Source organism: Miniopterus natalensis, chromosome 4 (assembly GCF_054644295.1).
Source record: "Miniopterus natalensis isolate mMinNat1 chromosome 4, mMinNat1.hap1, whole genome shotgun sequence".
Lineage (NCBI taxonomy): Eukaryota > Metazoa > Chordata > Mammalia > Chiroptera > Miniopteridae > Miniopterus > Miniopterus natalensis.
The window spans coordinates 22,567,655-22,593,222 of record NC_142084.1 but is presented as its reverse complement, the minus strand read 5'-3'; the positions used below and the strand labels follow the sequence as shown (position 1 = coordinate 22,593,222).

Here is a 25,568-nt window from a genome sequence, read left to right as displayed (position 1 = left end):
TAGCTGGGGAATAATGCACAAAATGATTAAAGAATACAAGCCCACATAAGACGTAAGTGATGAGAGCGAGCTTGCAGAGCGGGTCTGTAGGTCCTGCTGACTACCAAATAATTCTGAATGGAAAAGGTGTCCACTGGGTGCTTAGAACACGTTTCGCTCATTGACACAGGGTTGTTATATTGAGACTATAGGGAAAAAAGTAATTCTAGCACACACTACAGGGCTCTGCAGTGAATCAAATTTAAAGTCCTAATAACGTAAATTCTCTTGATTCTCAAGTCTTAGAACCAACAAACAAAGCACAGAAGAATTATGATTACAGAACAGACTGTAAATGCTACCAACCTGACAATATTAAAGGCTTAGCTAAAAATGGTTGAGAGGTAAAAGCAGAGAGAAAGAAGGAGAGGTGGGGACCTAATATCCCCAGCTCACTCAGCAAGAGGGCCCATTAAGCAATACTGTCTAAGGTTGATGGAATGAGAGCAAGAGATTTAAGTATTTATTCAAAATTGCAAAGGTAATAAAAGATCTAAGAATAATTTACTATAAAACATTTGGAAGGGGTAAATTAATGAGGCAAACCCTCACTTTCCAATAGGGAAATCAACACACAATATCTAAAGTTGATAAATCAAAAAATAGTTGGTAAGAGTGGTCATGAGTTGATTGTGGTAGCTGGGGGTGGGTACACAGGGGTTGATTGTACTATTCCACTTTTACACACGTTTGAAAGTTTTTATAATAAAAAGTAGAAAAAACCAAGAGTGAGGGAATCAAGAGATTTTTGATATTATGATGGTAGCCACCAGAAAAATTAAAAACAAAAAGGGAAGGAGGGTTGCTGGGAACGGGACTTTCATAAGGAGGGGTGAAAGCAACATAAGGAGGCTGTTGGCTTTCCATTTTAAATCTGTGTGTGGCCATGCACACAAATGATAAAATGTTTTTAAAAATTAAAAAACTAAAATTAAAAAGACAGATGATCACAAATGTTGACAAAGATGTAGAAAAACTGGAATTCTCAGACATTGTTGGTGTGATTGGAAAATGGTACAGGCACTTTGGGAAACTACAGCAGCTCCTCAAAAGGCTAAACATAATTACCACAGTACCCCACAATTCCAATCCTGGGTGTATATCCAAGAGAACTGAAAACGTGTCCACACAAAAAGCTCTACACAAATGTTCATAGCAGAATTACTCATAACAGCAAAAAAGCAGAAACAACCCAACTGCCAATCAACCAATGAATGGATAGACAAAATGTGGCATATCCATACCACAAAATATTATTTGATGATTAAAAAAATGAAACACCAATAACCTACTACAATATGGATAAACCTTGGAAACATTATGCTACATGGAAGAAGCCAGGCACAAAAGGTTACATATAGTATGATCCCATTTATATGAAATGTCCAGAAGAGGCAAATCCATGGAGGCAAAAAGAATATTGGCCGCAGGGGGTGCAGAAATGACTGCTAATGGACATAGGGTTTCTTTGGGGAGTAATAAAATGTTCTGATATTAGATAGTGGTGATGGTTGTACAACTCTGTAACTATACTAAAAAGCACTGAATTGTACACTTTAAAAGGGTGAATTTTATAGTGTGAGTTATATCTCAATAAAGCTGTTATTTTCAAAAAAATTAAAGGGGAAGAGAACAAGTGTCAAGTCATTGAAACCTGCCTTTTGAAGACGTGGCCCCTGCAAGAATATGGGCCCAGGAGCCGTGAATGAGCGCTTTTTTCACCCTCACTTACACGTGACAAAAATTAATACTAGTACTAAAATTATACCAAAACATGCAACATCTTTTTAACCCTTTCAAAATAAGGGAACAAATCAAAAGCTTAAAGTCTCACCCTGACCACAGCCAGTTTCACCCTGCCCACATAAAATACCAGCATGCCAAGGGCAACAAGTAACTAAGAGTCATGGAGCCTTCTAAGGCCGCATTGAAAATTTGTTTCCTTTCTTCTCTGATTGAGACTCATTTGCATCCAATGGCTAATATGAGCTGTAGTCTGCCACAGGATATGAGTTGTGGGTTACAGTTTGTGTATGAAGCCAGGATGGTAAAAGAAAGGCTGTCGGGAAGAAGTATTTAGAATGGGCCATAGAAAGGACATATGCAGGCTCCAGGCAGGATCCTAAAATAAGCTTCAATGGTTATGAGGCGACTAACTCTCTACTGACTTCCTGACAGGTGATGCTGGGGCTCTGGACTGAAAACACGCAACAGTAAGCCCCCGAGTTTACCAAGGGAGTGGGACAACATGAACTGAAGACGCGCATCAAAAGAATGAGTGAAGAAGCTTCAGGATTAAGTGAAAGTCGGGATGCTTGTCTTCTAAGCACATTCATTTAGGAAACTTAGCCACGGCCCAGGCCTGCGCACGGAATGGGCGACATTGACAACGAAGGCCGAACCCCTCCCTCCCTGCTATCAGCTACCTCTACCTTTTACCTGTGAATATATTATATCTCTAACTGGCATTAGTAGGTAATAAATATTTATTGAATAAATAAATGGGAAAAAAACATTTCCATCTTACTTATACGTGGGATCTAAAGAACAAAATAAATGAACAAAACAAAATTGAAACAGACTTATAGATACAGAGAACAGACTGATGGTTGACAGAGGGGAGGTGACTGGGGGACTGGGTGAAAAAGGCGAAGGGATTAAGAAGTACAATTTGGTAGTTACAAAACAGCCATGGGGATGTAAAGTACAGCATAGGGAACATAGTCAATAATATTGCGGTAACCGTGCATGGTGCCAGGTAGGGCCTAGAAATATTGGAGGGAACACTTTGTAAAATATATGATTGTCTCACCACTATGCTGTACACCTGATACTAACAGAAAATAATACTGAACGTGAACTGTAATTTAAAACAAATAAATCCTGACCCATGCAAGGGGAAAAAAGGAAAAAACCACGTTTCACTCAAATCTATAGCTGTCTTTTATTGAAACATTTCTGGGCCACAGTTAGAAATGCTGGCCTCCAATGAAAATGCGTCAGGGGCTCTCCTGCTGCTGCTGATCGGTGTTCCCATCCTGTAACCTGGCCGTTTTTCCCCACCTTCCTCCACATTCATGTCGGTCGGCCTCTCAAGGTGCCCAAATCCTCTGAGACTGAGGACTCTGGGGACAGAGTGCAGCGCACAGGTTTCTCAGGGAGCACGGCTCGGCCGGCTATGGGCATGCACGGGGAGCCTCTCGTTCTGACCAGCTTCCCCAGAGACCGGGCCAGGCGCTGACTCTAGCCTCGGGCTGATTCCTCGGTTCAATCTGTCCGCTCATTAGGGCTCCCATTCCCAGGTGGAAGTCTCCTATTCCTGCCATGCCTAGCATTTCCTGACCCAGTCTCTGCCCCATACACTTAGACCTTCTCTCTTCAGCTCTCTAAAGTGTTTCTCTTCCAATCCATCCTTCCTGCCCACTTCTTCCCAGTTCAACTTTCAGTCTCTAAGCGGTCTGTTCCTTTCCTGTTTCCAATAGCCAGCGTTGAAGCAAACACTAGCATGTGTTGATGTTCTGTACGCCGACTGCACACCTGGGTACCCGCTAGGCAATGTGAGCAAAGAGAAGATACAGATGTTTCATCAGTCCAGGTACCAGCCATGGGTGCGAGAGCCCCAGCTGAGGGGAGAGCGTTTGGTTCCTCTGGCTCACGACCAGTTCGGTCTCTGGGACTTGGTGCAACGTCATCTGCTCTCCCAGGGGCCCATCTCATCCTTCACCATCTTCCCAGTGACAGCTTCTTTAAAACACAAACGTGAGTGACCTACTTAAAATCCTTCCGTGGCTTCCCGCTGCTTACGGAAAACTCAACAGTAGGAGCCTGGCCTATCTCTTTCCTGTTCAGACTCAGATGTCCCCACCCCTTATGCCTGACTTCAAACATACCACCGAGGCACATGGCATCGGGATCCAGACCACATCCTGCTGCCTGGAATGCCTCTCCCCACGTGTTAGACTGGGTCACACCTCCTGCAGCAGTTCCCTGAGGAGAAGCAGACTTTTCTGACCACTGGTCAGGTAGATGTGTGATGGGCACCGTGTTAGCTGCTGGGGAAGAAAGCCACGCCTGGCAGCTCACGGTCGCCCTCGGCTACAGCCCTCACGCTGCGCTGCCCTTCTCCATCTACACGGCCACCTCTCCCTCCCGAGGGAGCCTGTGAGCTTTGCCAGGGCCTCTGCTCAGCGCAGGGTAGGTACACAGTAAATCCACACGATGCCTGATGACTGAGTGGCATAACCCATGATGGAGTAGAAATCAAGGTCAGCACAGTATTTCTGCAATGATGCTGGTACTTTTACGTTGGGTTAGGCAATATCCTCTTGCTAAGATTGGTATCAACTCTGAGACATATTGTAGTCAGCTGTAAAGTCCCAGTTAAATTCCTTTGTACAATTGGAGAAATAAAGCCTTTGATTAAACACTAAAATTTCCCCAGCCCTCAAAAAAGGGATGGGGGAGGGGAGCAGGTGTGGAAGGATGTCTGATCTGTCATATTCTTTAGTCAGAGCCATAAACGCGCTGGGTAAGACAAAGTGATGTTCTGATAACGTTGATAAAAGTAGCTTGAAGATTGGGTCACAGGAAGCCCAAGATAAATGCTGAGAGGAAACAGGTTCTTTTTGAAGTAGCCTCTTCATAATCATTTTCCCACACATTTGTTCAACTTCCGAAGGAGAACTGAGTATCTGATTTGCTTTGCAAATGAAACGGCTTAAGAATGTGACATTCAGATAATGTTATAACAAATGTATTTGGAAGGCTCCTCCAGCTCACCCTAGGTTGTGGCTTCAGCACCATGCTCACTGCTCCCCTAGGCACAGGCTACCCGTGGTCCCTTAGGCTGATACTTGTGGGTTTTTTTAATTTCTGGAGGGTCTTCATGAGAAGATGGGATGGACAACATGCTGTTTATGCCAGGGCAGGTCTTTAATTTTATCTTCACGCTCTACACACATGCTGGAGTTTTACATAAGCTAGCAGACGGGAAAAGGAAGAGCAAGCCTCTGCAAAAAGCACATTTAAGTCCTTTGAAACTTGCCAACAAATCAAAACTTCTGGACTCCTTTGTGAACTCAAGGCCCTAGCACGGTGCCTGGTAATCAGTAAGTATTTGTCAAAAGGACTCATGATTAACAATAATCCAAGCAATGTTACTGTTTGGGAGATGTTTTAATCTCATTAAAAATTTTTGAAAGAGATCGTGATATTGTTACCACTCAGAAAGGTCCCCTTTCACCTTTTAGAGAGATACATTCTGCATACACACTTATTTAAGTTTCTGTTCTCAAACACAGAATGAAAAGGGTAACAAAACTTGCACAGAAATATTTTTGGTGAAAACAAATATTATCAATGAGAAGAATCACATTTAAAAATCTCTCTCTCAGCCCTGCTGGTGTGGTTCAGTGGACTGAGCATCACCCCATGCACCAAGAGGTCACTGGTTCGATGCCTAGTCAGGGCACATGTCCAGGTTGTAGGCTTGACCCCAGCTAGGGGGAGTGCAGGAGGCAGCCAATGGATGTGATGTTTCTCTTTTATTGGTGTTTTCTATCTCTCTCTCCCTTTCCCTTCCTCTCTCTCTTAAAAAATAAAATTAAATTAAAAAATCAATAAAAACATATTTTAAAAAATAAAAATCTCTCTCCCAGTTTCTGTTAAAGACCCACACCAGTATAAGTTTCTGGGTGTGAAATTATAGCAGTCCTCTCTTAACCGCATGAAACGAACATGCCAAGCACAAAAAAAACTGCCTATTAATATCAGGGTGGACATAAACACAAAAACAATTCAGTAAAGAAGCAGATCGCTACTACAGGCATTATGTAAACATTTTTATTTCTTATTTAACCATGCTGCACATATATATACAATATCAATATGTACAACTTGAACAAATACAATTTATACATAAAATACAATAGAAGTGTGGATTTTGAAATTAATGCAACAAACTCGTACAATTTGTAATTTAGGCCAGTATACAGTATTGTAGTAATGCTACTGAAATTATTAATGATTTAAACTAGTCAGCCTACAGTGTAAGTTCAAAGGCACTAGGAAGATCTATGTTTTCTTCTAGTATTTTAAATCAAGAATAACTAAAAAGGAAAACAAATGCATATATTAAGAAATTGGGCAGACTCTGAAGTGCTTAAATGTACAACTACCAATTCCTTAATTCATAGCCCTATAGGAAAGAGAGGGGCATTCCTTGAGAGATAAGGGGGAAGACATTTTTTAAAGACTAAAAAGAAACAAAACCAAAAGATAGCCCAAAAGCCATAATCATAATTTTTTAAAAAATCTTACAGATGAAGTGGCATCACCTCCCAATCCCATTTGATAAATGGCAGCTTATAAAATGGATTCTATTTGTAGGATAAACATGATGCAGACCCTCCACCCTTGAGTCCTTTGAGTAATCTTATACTTTACAAACATCTAAAACAAAAATGAGGACTACTATTATGTTTTAATAACCTAGTTATCAGTATATATAATTACAGGATTTATTAAAGAATATACCACAAACAAAAAATATTCTACCAAGGCTCCTTTTAATAAATAAATATTACTTTTTTAAATTAAAGAGAAAATACCCATTCAAAAACCTATTTATATGTGCCACTCATTTTAAATCTATTTCATATAATGAGCAAGTTTGTTCATCTATATCCTTACATGAAATTAACACTGAAGTTACAAAATATTTTATTTGTGCACAAAGACACAGTAAGTGTGAAAAAACCACAAAACTGCTATGATTGGAGCTAAATGAATCCCTGTCACGTCAGTGTCCCGTGTTTTCATATGATTAGTTGGGCCTATCTCAAATATCTAATTTTAGTATTTCATAAGATGAATTTATTGTCCATTTGGTATAATCAGTTCTAATGTAAATTTTTTTTTTAAACTACTAAAGCAGCCTGTTTTTTAAATTTCTTAATGCTTTGACTTTTTATAGGTTTCTTTTTGTTATTACTGCAATGGAGTGGAATAAAATATCTAACATACTGACTTAAGTTTTCTGTGATGTTTTACAGCTTAATGTAAAGTTATTCCTTTCTTATTAACTGAATGGTTAAAGGCTAGAAACATGAACTTTTAAAAAGAAGAAGTATTCAACTTTTCTTCCTATTGGTAAAATTAAGATTTCTCTAGAGTAATTACTAACAGAGTTAAATGCGCATCTACAGTTGCCAAGATACTCTGCTCACACAAAGCTCTTACAAGACACAAATTCACCTCAAGTCTTCACAGTACGTAAACAGTGCCTCACAGAGTAAAGTTATAAAGTTCTATCTTACATAATACAAATAAAATGCTGCCAGTTAAATGCAATTCTTATTACCTAGAAAATATGCACCATACACAGGACATTCAGTACACACCTTTGGAATGTACTTTAAATTTATGACGCATTTCTACTACCACCTCACAAATACACCACCTTCACTCACCCCCACTCTATACATGGCTTTGTAATTATAAAGCAACCTTTAACCAAACTTCTTAAAATAATGTTAACTTAATACTAATTTATTTTAAAATTCACAAAAGATATATTAAGCGGTGTAGGTGTAACATAACATTAAAAAAATAAAAAATAAAAATTTTGTAAGCAGCCAACAATGAAAACAATTCTATCTATTACAAGTTATTTTACTATAAAATAAATATCATTTTTATTTTTAGAGGAAGGTGGCCTAACTGGATTTGTCAATGAAAGAAGTTCAGGGAAGAATATTTTCTTTTAATAAACTGAAGAAAAAAACAAAACAAAGTGTTTTAAAAGCAAAGGATTAAAAGTTCTTTTTCTTGCTTTAGTTGTATTTCCTGTGAAATGGAGACTTTCAATTTTCATCAAAATTTAGAACTCAAAGAAAAGCATCCATTAATCACACTTCAAAATGAATTTTAAAAAATATATACATATGGGCAAAGATTAGTGACCAGTATTTAGCTTCTTAATTTTCGGCAACTGCGTCTCTTTTATAACCAGGTATATATTCAATGTTTCAAGAGAACATGAAATCAGAACAAAAAAGTATATTTGTCTTGAACTCAAAAGGTCAAGAGAGGTCCAGTTGAAACATATTTTCAACTTTTTTTTTTTAAACATTTATGCTTCTAAAAATTGACTGTCAAATTATAAATTTTCTACAGATCATCTAATACTTCAAATGCAATAAATGGTAACACAAAAATGAGAACATGTTTAAACCGGGCGGGCGGGCGGGCATTAGGACTGAATCATTTCTTAGATATGCAACCCATACATTCATACATAACAGCACAATATAGGACGATTAGAACTGCTACTGTCTGTGCGCAAAACAGGACACACATTTTTTTTCTATTTTGAATATCCAGTTATGTAAATATACAGTAGTTGAGTAAATTACTAGCAGATTTACGAATACATTTTAACAGCAACTCTTTATAGTAGGAGCTGCTCCCCCAACTTCCCTGCATAGTATAAAATGAAGAGTAATATGACTATTTGAACAATTACCAGTTGTGCAATTTTAATATGTTCTATTAACTTATATAGAGACTAAAAATTATTAGACAAATTACTAATTCCAGTCTTACTCCATGACTTACAGCTTCCATTATCTGAAATTACACAAAAGTCTTCAGTGTTTTAATTAAGTATTGTGTCCAGGCATGAGGATATCGCTAATTTTTAGTGAGACTTTAAGTCTGTAACATTTACTGAAGTAAAGAGTCAATTAGTTTCAGGCTTTGCAGAACGCTTTCTGTTTGGAGAAGAGAAAAAGAAAACATGAAGACTTTCCTAAAAGACTGAAATGCAAACATTTTACATTAAGTAGAAGATAAAACAAGGGAGCCACAGAGGCTAGAAATAGGCCAAGGTTTGCTATGCTTGACCCTGTTAAGAGGTCAACTCATGCCCACCTTTTCAGGCTCAGGGCAGGTCACCTAGAGTAGGTGCAAGAGCATGGCACTCCACCCTCCACTCAGAGTGGTGAGGGACTGACTGGATGATATATCGAAACTGGACTAGACACCGCAGTCGGGCCAAGCGGGCTGCATGCCTGCCAGGTTGAACCCACTGGTGATGTCTCTCGAGGTAGGCTAACGGTACAGGTTTACTCAGTGAAAAGCAGAGATAACATCATCTGAGGCAATACAACAGGGATGCACATGTAGAGACTGATGGAAATGCTATATTAATGTATCATTTTTACTGCAATTTTGCTTAGCACACTGAACTATGCATTTCTAATGAGGAACATTACATTAAACATTATCATGCAATGCGATAGCAATAAACCATTTATTGTATATATTTATCTATGTTTATGGCCATCTATTGTTTTCATAATGCAGCAGGCTAATTCTGGTGTACAGAGATGGTGGCTTTGGCTCATTTAATGTTGGCTCACTTTTTTTTGTTTTGGTTAAACCAAAAAGTTACATATTTTTAAATGAGCATTCTGAAAACTATATCCAAATAACTTATTAAGTTGTTTGTTTTAGGTCCATACAGCTTTTTAAAAGTGACTAAAAATGGAGAGATCTCATTTAATTTGATTTCTGGCTTCTCCTTTGAAACAAGAAGAGTTGGAAACAATGGGCCCTCTATTCCCAAAACTGACTAGGGGCAGGGCGGCAGCCACTCCCTTCGGACAGACTGCTGTCCATTCTGCCCCAGGCCTCACTGCTGCCTATTTTCACCTACCCTGAGGCCAACTGTCTTACCACTTATCATCACACTTGCATGGTTAGTTTCCTTCTAACTTCAGAATTAAGAGGAAAATATCTCTATTAAAAGTGGAAAAATGAAAGGTCTAGAGAGATTTGTGTCTCTCTGAACTGCTATGCTTCATTCGTTATTAACACTATATGCACAGCTTCTGCTGCAGATGACAAATTTTCAACCCCTGGCACATAAATGCTAAAGAATGTAAAATTTGTGCACTTTTAATATGCTACCAATTCCTCCTCCCTGACTTCAACGATCCCAAATTTATAAATGTTAGGATACGTCTATGAGACCATGTAACACAAAAATATTAAACCCGTACAAATGTAACTCAAAAGTCTCAGTGCTCAATGCAGGGGAAACAAATAAGCTTGTTATTCCCTCTCATTTTAGGAGCCCCAAAGTCTTCCAATCAGTTTAAATAAATTCAACAGTACTTGAGGTAGGGTAGGGAAAGAAGAAATAAGCTCCAGGCTCTTACGTCCTGCTTTCCCTGGGCTTATGTTATGATACACATAGACTATTCAACAGTCAAAACCAGCCCCCAAAGGAGAGGAAAAGATGGTCAGAGTTTTCTTTAACTGGTGACTGAGGAAATCAAGGTTCTTGGGACAATGTTTATGACAGAAAAACGAATCAGCTGAATACAATACTTGGGAGTCTTACCAGGCAAATTAATTAGCCCCTCACTAGAAGAATTAGTGTAAGAATTAAGGAATTAAAATAGATGACTTAGAAAGAAAATTCATTTATAAATTATATTACTCAAGACAGCTAAAGAAGTTGGAAGACCTTAATTCTTTAGCAGGATTTTATTTACTCAAATCATAAATACATAAGAACTTTTTTTTTTTTTGGTCAATCCTAACCCAAGGATATTCTTTCCATTGATTTTCAGAGAGTGGAAGGGAGGGGGGAGGGGGAGGGGGGAGAGGAGGAGAGGGAGAGGGAAGGGGGGGAGAGGAAGAGGGAAGGGGGGAGAGGGAGAGGGAGGAAGAGGGGGAGAGGGAGAGAGAGGGAGAGGGAGAGAGAGAGAGGAGAGGAACATTAATGTGAGAGAGACACATAGACCGGTTGCCTCCCTCACTCACCCCAACTGGGGCCGGGGATGGAACCTGCAACCCAGGTATGTGCCCTTGATCGGGAATCAAACCCGCAACCCTTCAGTGCACAGGCTGATGCTCTAACCACTGAGAAACACCAGACAGGGCAAGAACTTTGATATTTAAATATATCAGCCAAAATATTTATCAACTAAATTTCCTTTAAATGTATCTAATTAGCATATCTCACTGCCTTGATTTCATGGGATTCTAAGACAGTCCTTACCTTCTCCCTGTCTTTGGCCTTGCTCTCCCCTTTGAAGTCCGTGGCCTCTCCAATTTCATTAAGGACTGCCGCAGGCTTTCCTCAGTATAGGCAAGATACACATGGGAAAGGTCCACTTCAAAGGGCTAAGTAAAGGAAACCAACACCAGACTTAAATCAGATTTGGAGGAGAATTTAAAATACTGAATAAACTCTAGAAAAAAGCCACAGAAGACATGACCAAACAAATATCTAAAAATATCTTTAATGCCATTTATCTCAAATGTATTCAGTAAGGACTGGTGAGTAAACCCTGACACACCATATACTCCTTAGCAGTAAAGCAGAACTGTTGCTGCTTTCCCTAAAGCTGATATCTCCTCTCGTGGACCTAAGACTAGGACTAGCTTTGAAAAAGACATTCTAGTCAATAAACATCCCCACAACCCAGAAAGGTGGTGAAAAGAGTGAGCCCATAGAAGATTCCATGCCATCTTTGGGGGGAGAACTCAGCCTGCCATCACAACTGAAGGTGAGCAGAACTGTCCTAAAACCACCCATCCAGAGCACCTCTGTTCCCAAAAGATCAGCCTACTATTTTTAGCACAGCTGATTGATTTCATGTTGATAACATAATTTATTGACCCATATTCCTATAAAGAAACACTGTCATTCTTTTAAAAAGCACTCTTACATCTTTTTCTTTTTTATCAGGAATTGGAGTCTGCTTCCTCATGTTATTTCCTGTGTAGGCAACACATTTCTTGAAAAAGAAAAAAAGAGGCAGAGAATTGTTTTAATTAGCAATTAATACTGTGAATTAGCAAATTACTATGAGATATACTGATGTTACACTCATGAAACATGATTTGAATGCTGGAACAGAAAGGGACCCAGAGGCCATTCAGTCCTATGTAGCCCTGGCCATGCCAATTCCACAGAATATTCTGTGTTATAATATAGTTAATTAGAAAAACACTTTCTACTGGACTTTCATCTGATTCATCCTGTGGACCACCTCTTCCCACTGGAGCCAGCAAAATCCCTAGTCTAGAGGAAGTACTCCACAAATATTCCATGAAGGATGAAGGTAATACTCACTAGCTGCCACTCTCCTATGTCTTCATTCCAATGGACATAGTTTTCAATCATTTCCTTTTAAAAAGAGTCAAAGATAGTCTACTTTTAATATTTTATAACACTTAAGATACTGAAAAATATTCATGAAACTAAAATCTTAATAAGGGAGAAATTTTGTCTCAAAACATTATAATACTGCATGATACACTTTTAATAAATTTTAAAATACATGCTTTTAAGAAATATAGGTAGATACAATTAAACTATATAAAAATAGAAAGCAAGGAAATGAAGAACATGGGATTGAGGATGAAGGTTATCCTTTAGTTGGAAGAGGCAAAGGGATGGAAGAGGGGAGAGGGAAACATGTGATTGGAAGTAGGTTACTGTAATGGGCCTAGCTTTTGTTTGGGATGATGAGTTCACAACAAATAACAAACTAAATCAAGGCCGGCCCTCCAAGGACCAATAAGGAGAGTGTACCAAGAAACAAAGGTTAATTCTGTATACCTGACGTCCAAAGGAAAAAATGCTAAGATTTCTCTTACAGCTGTATAGAGATTCAAATTACACTTTTAAAAAATCAGTATGTTAAAGTTTACTAAAATGTACTAGAAAGATGAACATTTTGAATTAAGAAAAATAGAGGCTGAGATTCTTAAATAATAGTAGTATTAAGAATTAGCATCTATCTGGAGAAGGAAAATGGTGATGATTGTATAACATTGTGAATATACTTAGTATCAGTGAACTGTACTCTTAAAAACCCTTAAAATGGTAAATGTCATGCTTTGTATATTTTATCACCTCCCTACACACACACAGAATTAGCACCCGTAAGTTCGCACAGGAGTCCCGCTTCTCTATGCGCAGGCTAGAGGGCGCTGAATGAATAAACAGCACCTACACCTCGATTCCTACCGTGATTACAGTCAGTCCTCACTTACCGTTACTGAGAGGTTCCTGGACACTGCCACTTCAAGGGAAACGACGTAAAATAAAACCAATTTTATGACAGGCTAATTGATATAAGCAAGAGTTAAGTTTCTATATTTCTGGTCAGAAAAACATCACCAAACTTCTAAATAATATTAAACTACTAATATTAAACATTGAAATAAATGTGACATATATATATACATTTAAGAAAGATTAAGATAATTATTTTCCAACCCACTTATCCGGTTCGGGGGAAAATATTCGTGGGAGGTTGGAGCTTGTCCAGGCAGCTGAGAGCACAAGGCAGAAAGCAGCCCTGGACAGCCGCCCGTCCATCACAGGGCATATCACACACTCACTCACTCAGATTGGGGCAATGTAGTTCACCTCACGTGCACAGCTTTGGGATGTGAGAGGAAACCTGAAGACCCAGAAAAAGCCCACGCAGAACATGGGGCAAACATGTCAATCCACAGAGACAGTAGCCCCGGCTGGGAATCAATTTTTTTCTCATCAATGATATAATGAAATGACAATGACCAAAACAATGTTATTTGAGGACCTCTGTACATGAATCTGGATTTCTGTATATAAATTTTTATTTATATACTTAAATACTCAAACAGAGAATTATGTACTAAGAAAAGTTAACAACTGAAGTGAAATGTAATGGCATTAGTTCAAGAAAATTTTATCGTCAACAACTGAAATGTAAATATTTACCACCAATTAAATGACAAATTATATTTCCTTATTTCTTAACCCCAGCCAAGTGACCTAATATCTAGGTCAGAGAACTTCCCTCTTACCTGATAATCCTGAGGTATAAAATTATCAATAACAAGCATCTGAAGTCGAAGCTCCCGGCTAAGTTGTCGAATATTCTCCAGTAGGCCTTCAATTTCCCTCTGATGTTCTTGCTGGAGATCGGCCATCTATGAGAAAAATCAGTGAAAATATTAAGGACAAATAATATTTTAGATACAAAATAGTTCAATCTGACACAGAGCTCTGGTCTAAGAAATCCTGGAAGAGCTTACCCAGATCTTTCACATAAACAATGAACAGTGTCTAACAACGTCTTTTTTTTCTTCTAATTATTTTATTTTAGAGAGGAAGGGGGGCAGGGGAGAGAGAGAGAGAAATATCAATGTGAGAGAGAAACATCAATCAGTTGCTTCCTGTATGCACCAGGACTGGGGATTGAACCCACAACCAGGGCATGTGTCCTGAATGGGAATCGAACCCACCACCTTTTGATATACAGGATGATGCTCCAACCAACTGAGCCACACCGGCCAGGGCCTCACAAAGTCTTTTTCACATTATCAGTTAAGGTTGGAAATTTAGTTTAATAGCTAAAATTTTAAAAATTGCACATAAAGAAGAAATTTTTATTTCTTTAAAATTGTAAGCACACATTATGATTCCTTTAGGATTCTTAATCAAAGAAATGATTATTTATTTATTTATTTATTTATTTATTTTAAATATATCTTTATTGATTTCAGAGAGAGGAGAGGAGGAGGAGAGAGAGAGAAACATCAATGATGCAAGAGTCATTGATCAGCTGCAGCCCGCAACCCGAGCATGTGCCCTGGCCGGGAATCGAACCCTGATCGCCTAGATCCCAGGTCGACGCTCAACTGCTGAGCCACGCCCGGCTGGGCGATTTTTCATTTTTTAAATCCTCCCCAGAGGATATTTTTCCCATTGATTTTTAGAGAGAGTAGACGGGAGGGAGGGAGGGAAAAACATTGATGTGAGAGAGACACGTTGATTGGTTGTCTCCCGCCTGCGCCCCTACCAGGGCCAGGGATCGAACCTGCAACCCTGATATGTGTCCTTGACTGGGAATCGAACCTGCAATCCTTTTTGAGGGCTGACCCTCTAACCACTGAACAACACCAGCCAGGACAAGAAATTCTTTTTTAAAAATTCGGAACTACATTAGTAGGTAATTTCTAAGAGACCAACCTCTGACTTTGCAGCCATCAGCATAGTCCATACTTTCTTTAATTTCTTGGTCTTTCCCTGTGCTTCCTCTTGCAAACTGGTATATTTTTCTTCAATATCCAAGCGTTCTTGCTATGACAAAAATTTATAAACGTCAGAATAATTTATTCATTAAATCACAAATTTATTAAACAAATAATGTTTAGCAACCATTATCTTCAAAGTAACCCATAAATCTGCTTTAAAATGTTATTAAACTTACATTTAACTTTTCACTAGAAAAAAGTGTTAACCAAAACCAAAAGGACACGTTACCTCTTTTTCCTCCAATTCTCTACGAAGTTGCTCTGCTCTTTTCCTCCTTTCTTCCAGTTCCATATTAGATTCTTCAAGAAGTTTCTCTTGTTCCTCAGCTTTTGCCAACAAATCAACACCACCAACAATTACCTTCTTCTCCAGTGCAGATAATTTCTCTAGCAAAGACTGATGCTCTTGTCTGTTGATTAAAATGAAAATACTCTATATCCATCAATTATCTACTATTGTACCAATACCATTTACCAAAATTTAGTAAGTTTGGATGCAAAATTTCAAAATAGGAACAGTTATGTAACATCTCTATCAAATTATACCACTGGATAACTCATTAATTTCTGATTTGATCTAGAACTAATTCAAATTCACTGATATTTTTTTCCTCCCACACAGAAAGGAAATAAAACAGATGTAATTTTTAGAAATACAACATACACAATGAAACCTTCTATCCAAAAATAGCTACTCTGGAGACAAAAATCAAGCTTTTAATTACTATTCAATTTTCTTGCTTATACGTCCTCTGAAAAATATCAGAAATGTAAATCACAAATCTGTATCAAGTAAGTAATACTCACTGGGCCTTAAGAAGATCTTTTTCCCGTTTCTCTAATTCAGCTCTAGCCTTGTTTCTTTCTTCTTCTTCCATGTCAAGCTTTGTTTCAAGTGCTTTTCTCTCTTCATCAATTTTTGCTTGCATTTCAACCATCTTATCAGGGGAAACTTTCTTTTTACCTATTTGAGTCATTTAATTACAACAGTCACTCTAGAGTCAATGTTTCAGACTAGTATAGATTCTCTTCATTTGTATAAAAGATACATTCCTCAATAACATAAAATGAAATATTAACATTTTAAGGAAATCAAATGAATAATATATTTTATGTTCTTAGAAGAACTTTGAAACTAATTGCTAAATTCGAGCCTGTTATCCAATTGTGCAATGATTAGGACAAAAGTAAGTAAAAGAGAAGCAAAACAGATGAGCAGAAAAAAAAGAGAAAGATGAACAGAAAAGCCAAAGCAAACAAACAAAAAACCCCCAAAGACTTGTGTGTCCCAAAATAACATATATGGTCAAAAAAGCAATATAATTATTTAGTTACTTTTTCCTGATAACTAGGTACAAAATCAAGTGGCTTCCCAAAATACTTCCCTAAAATTTATTAAAATAAATGAATAAGTATAAGTCACAAATAGGCATAAAATGAACAGATAAAAATATCAGAACTTACAGCAAGTAGTTTTTAATATATATCTTCAAAGTGTTTATAAAATTTTTGCTTAGTAAAATTACTGGAAAGTATTTTATTTCATAGTATACTTTTAAAGGGAAAAAGCCTATACTAATTATTTAACAGTTACATAGTAATTAACCACACACTTTATAGTTGCTGAGCTGTCGTGACATATTTTAAATGAAAAAACAAAATAACTTATTATGTTAAACACAGGATTCTAAATCTAAGTCAGAATAAACACAAATGTTAAATATAAGTAGAAATACTACAAAATAATCAGGCTGGAAATACAGCTTCCAACTTATTACTTTGATTATAATGTCTAGCAAGTAGAGTGTTTTATATACAAATAATAGTACAAATAAAAGTGCTAAATTAAGTGTTATAAATAAATATTCTATACAAGTTTATTGAATGAATTTCAAAATCATGAAATTAAAATGAAAAATCAAAAAGAAAATAAAAACTAGCATATTGAACTGGTTATGAAACTGAATCAAAGATAATTCATTTCTGGTAATACAAATTCTTTGAAACATACTTTCCTTCAGAAAAACGATCAGACTTTTCGTAGAATTGGTCTGAGGCTCTCCTGAGAGCTTTCTGTATTTAACTTCCTTTCCAAGGGGCCATAGAAGAGTGTAAACCAGAAGACTCTAAAAGTTGTCTGTCTCTACCCAAAAGCTAACCCCTCCTGCTAATAAGGAAAGAGAACTAAAAAATGATGATGGAGATATATATATAAAATATATATATACACATATATATATACACATCTGAATATATTCTTTGGGGGATCATGAGAAAGAATCATGCATAGGCTTTAATTCCTTAGGATAAAATTATAGTAAAAAACTCAAGGGTTTAAAATATATTACCCTTCATTTATAAAAAAATCTAAGTCCAAAGCAAACTTAAGCTGAAACAAATAAGTAAAATAAAAGAGTAAATAAAAGCACTGATCCAAATTCATGCTCTGGTGTGGTGTGATTCATTGCATTCCAGAAGTCAAAACGTAGACCTGATTCTACTGGTTTCTTTAGCTAACCCCTATTCCCAATGAATTCCTAGAAAGAATTTCCCATTGGTAATGCTATTTCTTAGAAATCTGAGGGGGAGAAGTTTAAGTTCAGGTATTAAGTGCATGCATGCGTAATAAATTATAGCTTCCTTCCCACCTCAGAATTTCAAATACTTAAAGGAAAAAATGGCAATTATGTTAAGGGAGGGAAAAACCTGTATGTGTAAAGACATGGATACTAATGGTATAGAGGAAATGATCTGATTAACATTTGTACATTAATTTTTTAGGCTTCTAATTGTTTTGTTAACAGTTAAAAACATATAGTTTCCAGCCCGGCCAGGCATAGCGCAGTGGCTGAGCACCAACCTAGGATCCAGGAGATAGGGGTTTAATTCCCAGTCAGGGCACATGCCCGGGTTGCGGGCTCGATCTCCAGTAGGGGGCGTGCAGGAGGCAGCCGATCAATGACGACTATCTCATCATTGATGTTTCTAATCTCTCTCTCCCTCTCCCTTCCTGTCTCTGAAATCAATAAAGATATATATTTTTAAAACCATATAGTTTCCAAACCCATTAAGAGGCAGTAGAATAAAAAGATTTTATATTTAAAATACAAAAGCACATCCTATTGATGAATAACTCCGCTTAAATTGCACTAGTTATTCAAAAATATTCAGGTAATATTTGCAAACTGATGTTTTAGCAACAAAGATCTTATTGTGTTCTTGTAACATTTCAGAAAAATAACCATGTATATATGGCTAGGTTTAGTTTCAAAGTCTAATATTTCAATAGTGTATTATTGCCGGAATTACTCCTATAAATCATTATACTTCTCTTCAAATAATATTTTAAGCTATATGTAAATATGTGCCAACTCTCCTAACCAGGCACTTAAAAACATGGCATCACTAAAAAGTCACTTTTACATTGATTTTTTAAAATTTCAATCAATAAAACCAACCAAACAACAACAAAATGCTTCTTCTAATACTGTATAATAGAATTCAGCATAAATTTCCAGATAATTTTTTTTTTAATCCTCACCTGAGGGAGGGAGGGGGGGGACAGAGAGAAACATCGATGTAAGAGACACACATCAATTGGTTGCATTCCACATGCGCCCTGACCAGGTCAGGAATCAAACCTGCAACTAAGGTACGTGACCTTGACCGGAATAGAACCTGCAACCCTTCAGTCTGAGGGCCAACACTCTAACCATGGAGCCAAACCAGCCAGGGCTAGATAAATAAATTTTTTAAAAATGTTAATGTCACCCATCTGGGTGGCTCAGATGGTTGAGCATCGTCCAACCACCAAAAAGGTTACAGGTTCAAATCCCTGTTGGAGCACATACTCAGGTTGTGTGATTGATCCCAGGTCAAGGCATGTGCAGGAGGCAGCAGATCAATGTTTCTCTCTCACATTGATGTTTCTCTCTCTTCCCCCCTTCTTTTCTCTCTAAAATCAATGGAAATATCCTCAGGTAAGGATTAAAAAAAAAAAGTGTTAGAAAAAATGTTGTCATAGAGTATTTAATTAAGTGAAACAAGATTAGTAATATTCTTAATTGCCCTGTGCCATGTGCTCTATCCAAAACTGTGAAGGGGAACTTTAGCAAGGTCAAGTTAACGGGAAGAATCTCAGGGAAATGTTAAGTGAATTAACATCCTTTTCACTACATGAACACCCATGGGCATAAGTAACCAGGCATCTGACTCCTCACTTTAAAAAAAAAAAAAAAAAATGCTCGAATGTGAAATAATTTATATTTGTATTTCCAAAATTTGGCTTAATGGGCCTTTTAAAAACTTAGGAAAAAAGATTATGCCATCTAGTTCTAGTAATCCATTTATTTTTGTCTATGTTGTTAATTAGGTCTAGCACATCCTGTGTGTCTGACACTGTCAATCTAATACTTCTGAATTGTTCTCCTAAAAAGACCATTTGGAAATAATGTTCCCATTATCTTCATCAATAAAAACTGAAATAAATTTAAAAAAATAATTTAGGAAAAAAATGATGTTTTTTTAAAACTAAAGTTGATTTTTTTAAATACAAAAGATGCATACTTACCTTTTTAAAAAAATTATTAAATTAAAAAAAAAGTAATACAGTTAAATTGCAAAGTTCTTTGTAGTTTAAATAATTATACCATGTGGAGTGCAAATCAATCACACCAACCTGCTTGATCTTTCAATAAGAAGCAGTAAGCAAATCGCAGACAGGAAGCATATACACAGAGATGAGGAGGAAAAAAGAAAAACATTATTTCTTATGTAAAACAAAGAAAAATGTGTAATAGCATTTATTTATAGTATAAGCATAGAAAAAAATCTTTATCAAAACTGAAATAAGCAGTTTTATGTAAAAAGAAAAGCATATTCAACACAATGAGAGATGTAATTTAAGCAAAGATAATAGGAAGATTAATTTAGTCTATGATTACAATTCAAATCAATCTCAAGAGCTCACACTGACTCCCAAACTCCTGCAAATATAACAGGTCAGCACCATGTGGGTATAATAACAGCAGACATGGAATTGGGAAACTGCTAAGACCTGGGAAGTATTCTAAAAGAGCAAAACAGAAAATTAAGCCAATTTAGTAAGTTAAAAGCAGCAAAATTCACATTGTCCATTTTCAAAATTTCCCAATTCAATGTTCGTCCAGTGTAAGGATCTGTTACAGGTGTGCCTCCCTTTAAGAAAATCCAACCCACACTCACAACCCCAAATTAAATTATAGTGATTTGCAGTGATTATCTGATTAACAAAAGGATTTAATGAAGAATTATTTTAAAAAGAAAGCTCTCCCAATACATTTGATTTTCCAACTTTATTTAAGAGTAATTTTTTTCAGGAAAAAACCCAAAAACATTTATTGCATAAAGTGAAGTACACCTGTATAATAACAAACTTGCATTCAATCTATTAGTAGATTGTTAAGGATAATTACAATAATGATTCCATAGAAGTAAATAATCAATTGATGATTCAAGCAAAACACACCTAAATAAAAAAGCCATTCATATTTTTAAAAGGGAAAGTTCATACAAGGTACACACAGAAACCATGCTGGGACAACCATCTCTCTGCTTCACCAACACATCCACATCACACAAAAAAACACCTTAATGTTATGTGCTAGGTGCACAAATAGTAACTAAAACTGCTTGAATTGAACAAAGTAAAACTCATTTCATAACATACTTTCATATAACTAATCTTTTAGGATTAAGGTAAATTTTTAAACAGAAAATTAAATTATAATGCCTCCCACTCACATATTTTCTTGTAATTCACAGTTTATAATACAAAGTAATACCTCCATATGTTTTCTAAAGCAATGTTATGTATTTTATGTTATCCTCTGAAATTAACTGTTTTCGGTAAAATTTAAGAATTGTCAGTAGAGAATACAATTCCTAATATTCTTGGAATTCTTCCTCTAGAAAACTCAAGGCATAAGAACCATAACAAAATGTTTTTGCTATTTGTTTCGAAAGGTAAGTATATAGATAATGCTTTAAAAGACAGTAAGCTGCAAGCTAGTACAAGAAAGCATCAGTTCCCTTTTCTTTTGAAAATAAAATATAAATAAAATTAGTAATAGTTTTCAATTTAATTAAGGTTTAAGAAAAAGTCTTTAGGTTTGAAATAAGTCAATAGATCCTGCAAAAACAGTCTCTTATGGATCTGAATTCTCTAATCACACATTAGAAAGTTTCTTAAAATCAATCAGGTAATTTAGAAATAGGGATAAATGGCCATTTGATATAAAGTACTATTCAAATTATCTTCACTTGCATCAGACTTTACTTTTTATTTATTTGGTAGCTTCGCTCTTAAGCTACCCTAAGATTAAGACACCAAAGCCTAAAACCTTTATAACGGTAAGACATGTTATAATGGGCACTGGTGTATTTCCAAATACAATTTGGACTTTTAGAAATTCAACACTTGTTACTACACATCCCTTACACTAACTAGGATTAGAAATTTGTCATGAAACATGAAAAGGAACCATAAGAAGTATTCTTTTATACAGCTTACTAGCTCTCTTTACATTATCTCAATTGCAAAAGCATGAATCTCTCTTCCATTGTCTCAAACATAAGCTTAAGCATATGTTTTAACAATTATGGGTCACTGGAAGCAATGAAGGGGAGGGGGAATCATCACATGCTTTGTTCTGTTGAGTAGTCCAACATGTACTCTTTAAGTCATGACAGGGAGCAGTGCAGCATTTCTCAATGAAGCCCATGGGTTATGGAAAAGCCAAAGCTCTGTTAGAGAACTTAAGAGCTACCACTCACTAGGCAAGAACTTATCCAGAGGTTTCTCTATGACAGAACATGTGGAGTCTGAACTACTGCTGCTGCTACTGCCTGGAAGACAAAGAAATGAGCCCAACAGGAACCAAAGAGAAAGGAAACAAGAAAAGGAACACATACACAGAAAAGTTCAGTTCCAGAGACAGATAAGTTTAAAGGATAATCAAGCTTTGTATTAAAGAACCAAAACTTACTTTCCCTTAAAACCAGTGTTGGTAGTCTAGCCAATATTCTCTAACAACAAAGCCATGCAGGGGAATTAGAAACTGTATTCCTTTAAGCATCTACTGTGGGCAAACCCCACTATTCACCTAAAACACAGTAATTCAGAGGGTTGGAATAACAATAAGAATAAATTAGTAAGTCATTTGGTGACATTTAAGTCTAAACTACTTAGGTTGACAAGTTAAAGGAACTGAGTTTTAAGATTTGAAGTCATGCACAATTAAAATTATAAAATGATAAATTGCCTTTCATTACAGACAGGTTGGTTTGTCTCCGATTTCACTTGTTCCCCTCTAAAACATCACACTATCAGATATAATTATGTATGTTTTAAGGTTTCATGGCCAAACTTTGAAAAGCTCATTGAACATTAAAAAATGTCTAAGCCTGAAAGGTCTTTTACTATTAAATATTTTTTGTTATTTAAAATTTTATTTTTAACAAATCTATTATCTGAATGGTTTACTCTGTGAAAAACAGGTGTGGCCTGGCCGGTGTGGCTTAGTTAGTTGAGTGTTGTCTTGTGCACCAAAAGGTCCCTGGTTCGATTCCCGGTCAGGGTACCTGCCCAGGTTGCAGGTTCAATTCCCGTTTGGGAAGCGTGACAAAGGCAACTGATTGATGTCTTTCTCTCACATCAATGTTTCTCTCTCTCTCCCCCTCTCCCTTCCTCTCTCTCTAAAATCAATAAAAATTAAAAATAAAAAATAGGTATGAACACAAAACTGATTCTCTAAGTCAGGGTTTGGCAAACATTTTCTGTTAAGGTACAGATAATAAGTGTTTAGGTTTTGTGGGCCATACAGTCTCATGTGAGAGCAGTCAGCTGTAGACCACACAAACAGATAAGCATGGCTTTTTAATAAAATTTCATTTACAAAAACATGTCGTAGGCTGAATTTGGCCAGCAGACTATATTTTGCAAAATCCTGCTCTAAATCATGCTTAGAAGTTATAAAATCTTTATAGTTTTTAAGTTTGGGAATCCTGATCAAGCAGTGATGAGTTTATTTTCAGCAAGATCATTTTTTCAATGTCTTCCCTTAATGATCCCCATCTCTCTGAAGGTCAGGTGCAGGCAGCTAGGCAATGGCAAAAGATGTGCACTTGAAGATCTTGCCCTGATTAAGATCATTTTAATAAGATAAGCAAAATATGTACCAGCTTGAAAACAATGATCCATGTTAATGGAAGAGAGTTCTGAAATAAATATTTATGGTAAAAGATTTGAAATGTAGGCCATTTCATGCGTCTCTCTCTTCTGCATGTTATCCATATCTTTACCACAATAAACACAGTCTTCATTCAGACTTGGTAACAAATGCCACATAATAAGGTGAGAATGAAAGTATATTTTAATTAAAAAAAAAAGTCAAATTAAAACACAGAATTCTTATAATTTATTTAAAAATTCAATGACTTCTAAGCCTAATCATACCTGAGAAAAACTCCATATTACCCAAATTTCCTAAAAAGTTTAGGTTCCTAACACAGATAAAAGTCCCCACATAAAACTGAAACTCTAGCCCGGCCGGGCATGGCTCAGTGGTTGAGCATCAACCTAGGATCCAAGAGATCACAGTTCGATTCCCGGTCAGGGCACATGCTCGCATTGCGGGCTCGATCCCCAGTCGGGGGCGTGCGGGAGGCAGCCGATCAATGACTCTCTCATCACTGATGGTTCTCTCTCTCTCTCTCCCTCTCCTTTCCTCTCTCTGAAATCAATAAAGACATATTAAAAAAAAAAAATTGAAACTCTACATGAAATTTTAAAATGGTATATCCACTACCACCAACTTACAATTCTAAATTCTAAAAAACCAGAACATACGGTATTCTAATTCAGCTATAAACAGATTGGTATAGGAGAAAACATAATGCAGAAAATAATAATACAAAGGTAACCAGTTATATGTCATACTTCCTTTGTTTGATTTGCTACCATAACTAAAAATGGAAAAATAAAAGGCATGCACTCAGCTTCCTTGGGAATGTTAAACCATCATTAGGGAGCAATCCCAGGTACTTTCTAGAACTAAAAAAAACTTACCCCTTCTTTTTTTCCTTTTCTCTCCATCTTCTCCAACCTCACCCTCTTCATCGTCATCCTCTTCTGACCCACTGATATCAGAGCCTGATATTTCTTCCCCTTGAATAGAAATGTAGTACAATGACTTTTATTCTGTACCAGGTCACTGCTATTTAGAAAACACCTATGTCAACTTCATTAAGTTTTTATTCCCCTAGGCAAATCTTGTATTAAAATTCCTACAGTGTATCAGATGCACTAACCTCAGAAATAGATATGTACACAGAGGCTTTACTTTTGAATTTCCTAAAAAGAAGTTAAATTCCTATCCATTTAAAATTTCAAATAATAAAGTATAATTTTAAATATATATAAAAATACATGTTAGAGTTATTTCAGTCTTTTAAAAATGTGATCACTTTAGGGGAGCATTTTCTCTTCAGTTTTCTGTTTAAGATTTTAAATAATTCATTCAACCTGTATATTTTTTAAGAGCCATAAAACTGTCATCTAACAGAGTGATTCCACTTTTAGAGCTACATCACAAGAAATATTTCAAAAAGACTTAAGTGTACAAAGAATAAAAACCTTAAAAAAACACAAAAATCAAATAAAGGGAGTAATCAAACTAATATTAATGAAGGTCAGTACTATATTACTGTCCAAGTAGTTATTTAAAAATACCACTGTCCATATATGAAATGTTTAAGAAAACAAAATCGGGAGGGAAAAGTAAAATATACACTAATCACAACAAGGTAATATTTGAACCTGTAAATAAAGGATGGAAAGAGATCACAGAGTCTTGGGAGAAGGAATTCATTAAAAAATATTTTGTTCTTTAGGCTCAGAAACAATGACACCTCAATAGCAATGAGCACACCTAATGCTCAAATCTTGGTTTCTAAATAACATTCTCCAATGAAAGGAACCAGGGAGAAATAGCTAATTTTAAAGCTAGGATAGAAAAAATACAAAATGAGCTCAAAACACCTGTGGTGCCAGGAAATAAGTGATAAACAAAAAAACTTATGGGAGCATGCTGAAAGGATATAGGAACAACCCTGCAGGAGCTCCTAATGGCCAAAGTTGGGACAATTTGAGCAATAAAATAAATATTATTACTGTACTATAAACCACAAATATCCATGAGTCCATACTGACATATGTAAATAACTGAACAAATATTAAGTGGGAGAGAAGGGGCTGCTCTTCCATACAGCAGAATTCCAAACACTAAACAGAAGGAATGATGGAAAGAGAAAGTTACCAATGAGTAAATGCCACAGAATTACTGTTTCAGGCAAGAACCCTTGATGTATGCTAAAATTAG

General features: G+C 36.3%; 1 protein-coding gene across 1 annotated transcript in view; it reads right to left on the bottom strand.

Annotated features, from left to right (window-relative positions):
* Positions 1-5,862: 5,862 nt before the first annotated feature.
* KIF3A (kinesin family member 3A) overlaps positions 5,863-25,568 on the bottom strand; it is a 49,845-nt gene continuing 30,139 nt past the window's right edge. Inside the window, 10 exon segments of the mRNA XM_016197118.2 lie at positions 5,863-8,785; positions 8,787-8,810; positions 11,111-11,235; positions 11,784-11,852; positions 12,191-12,244; positions 13,918-14,043; positions 15,086-15,196; positions 15,380-15,560; positions 15,958-16,114; positions 24,257-24,355. Of these exon segments, the coding sequence (XP_016052604.2) occupies positions 8,764-8,785; positions 8,787-8,810; positions 11,111-11,235; positions 11,784-11,852; positions 12,191-12,244; positions 13,918-14,043; positions 15,086-15,196; positions 15,380-15,560; positions 15,958-16,114; positions 24,257-24,355 (968 nt within the window). The 3' untranslated portion in view covers positions 5,863-8,763.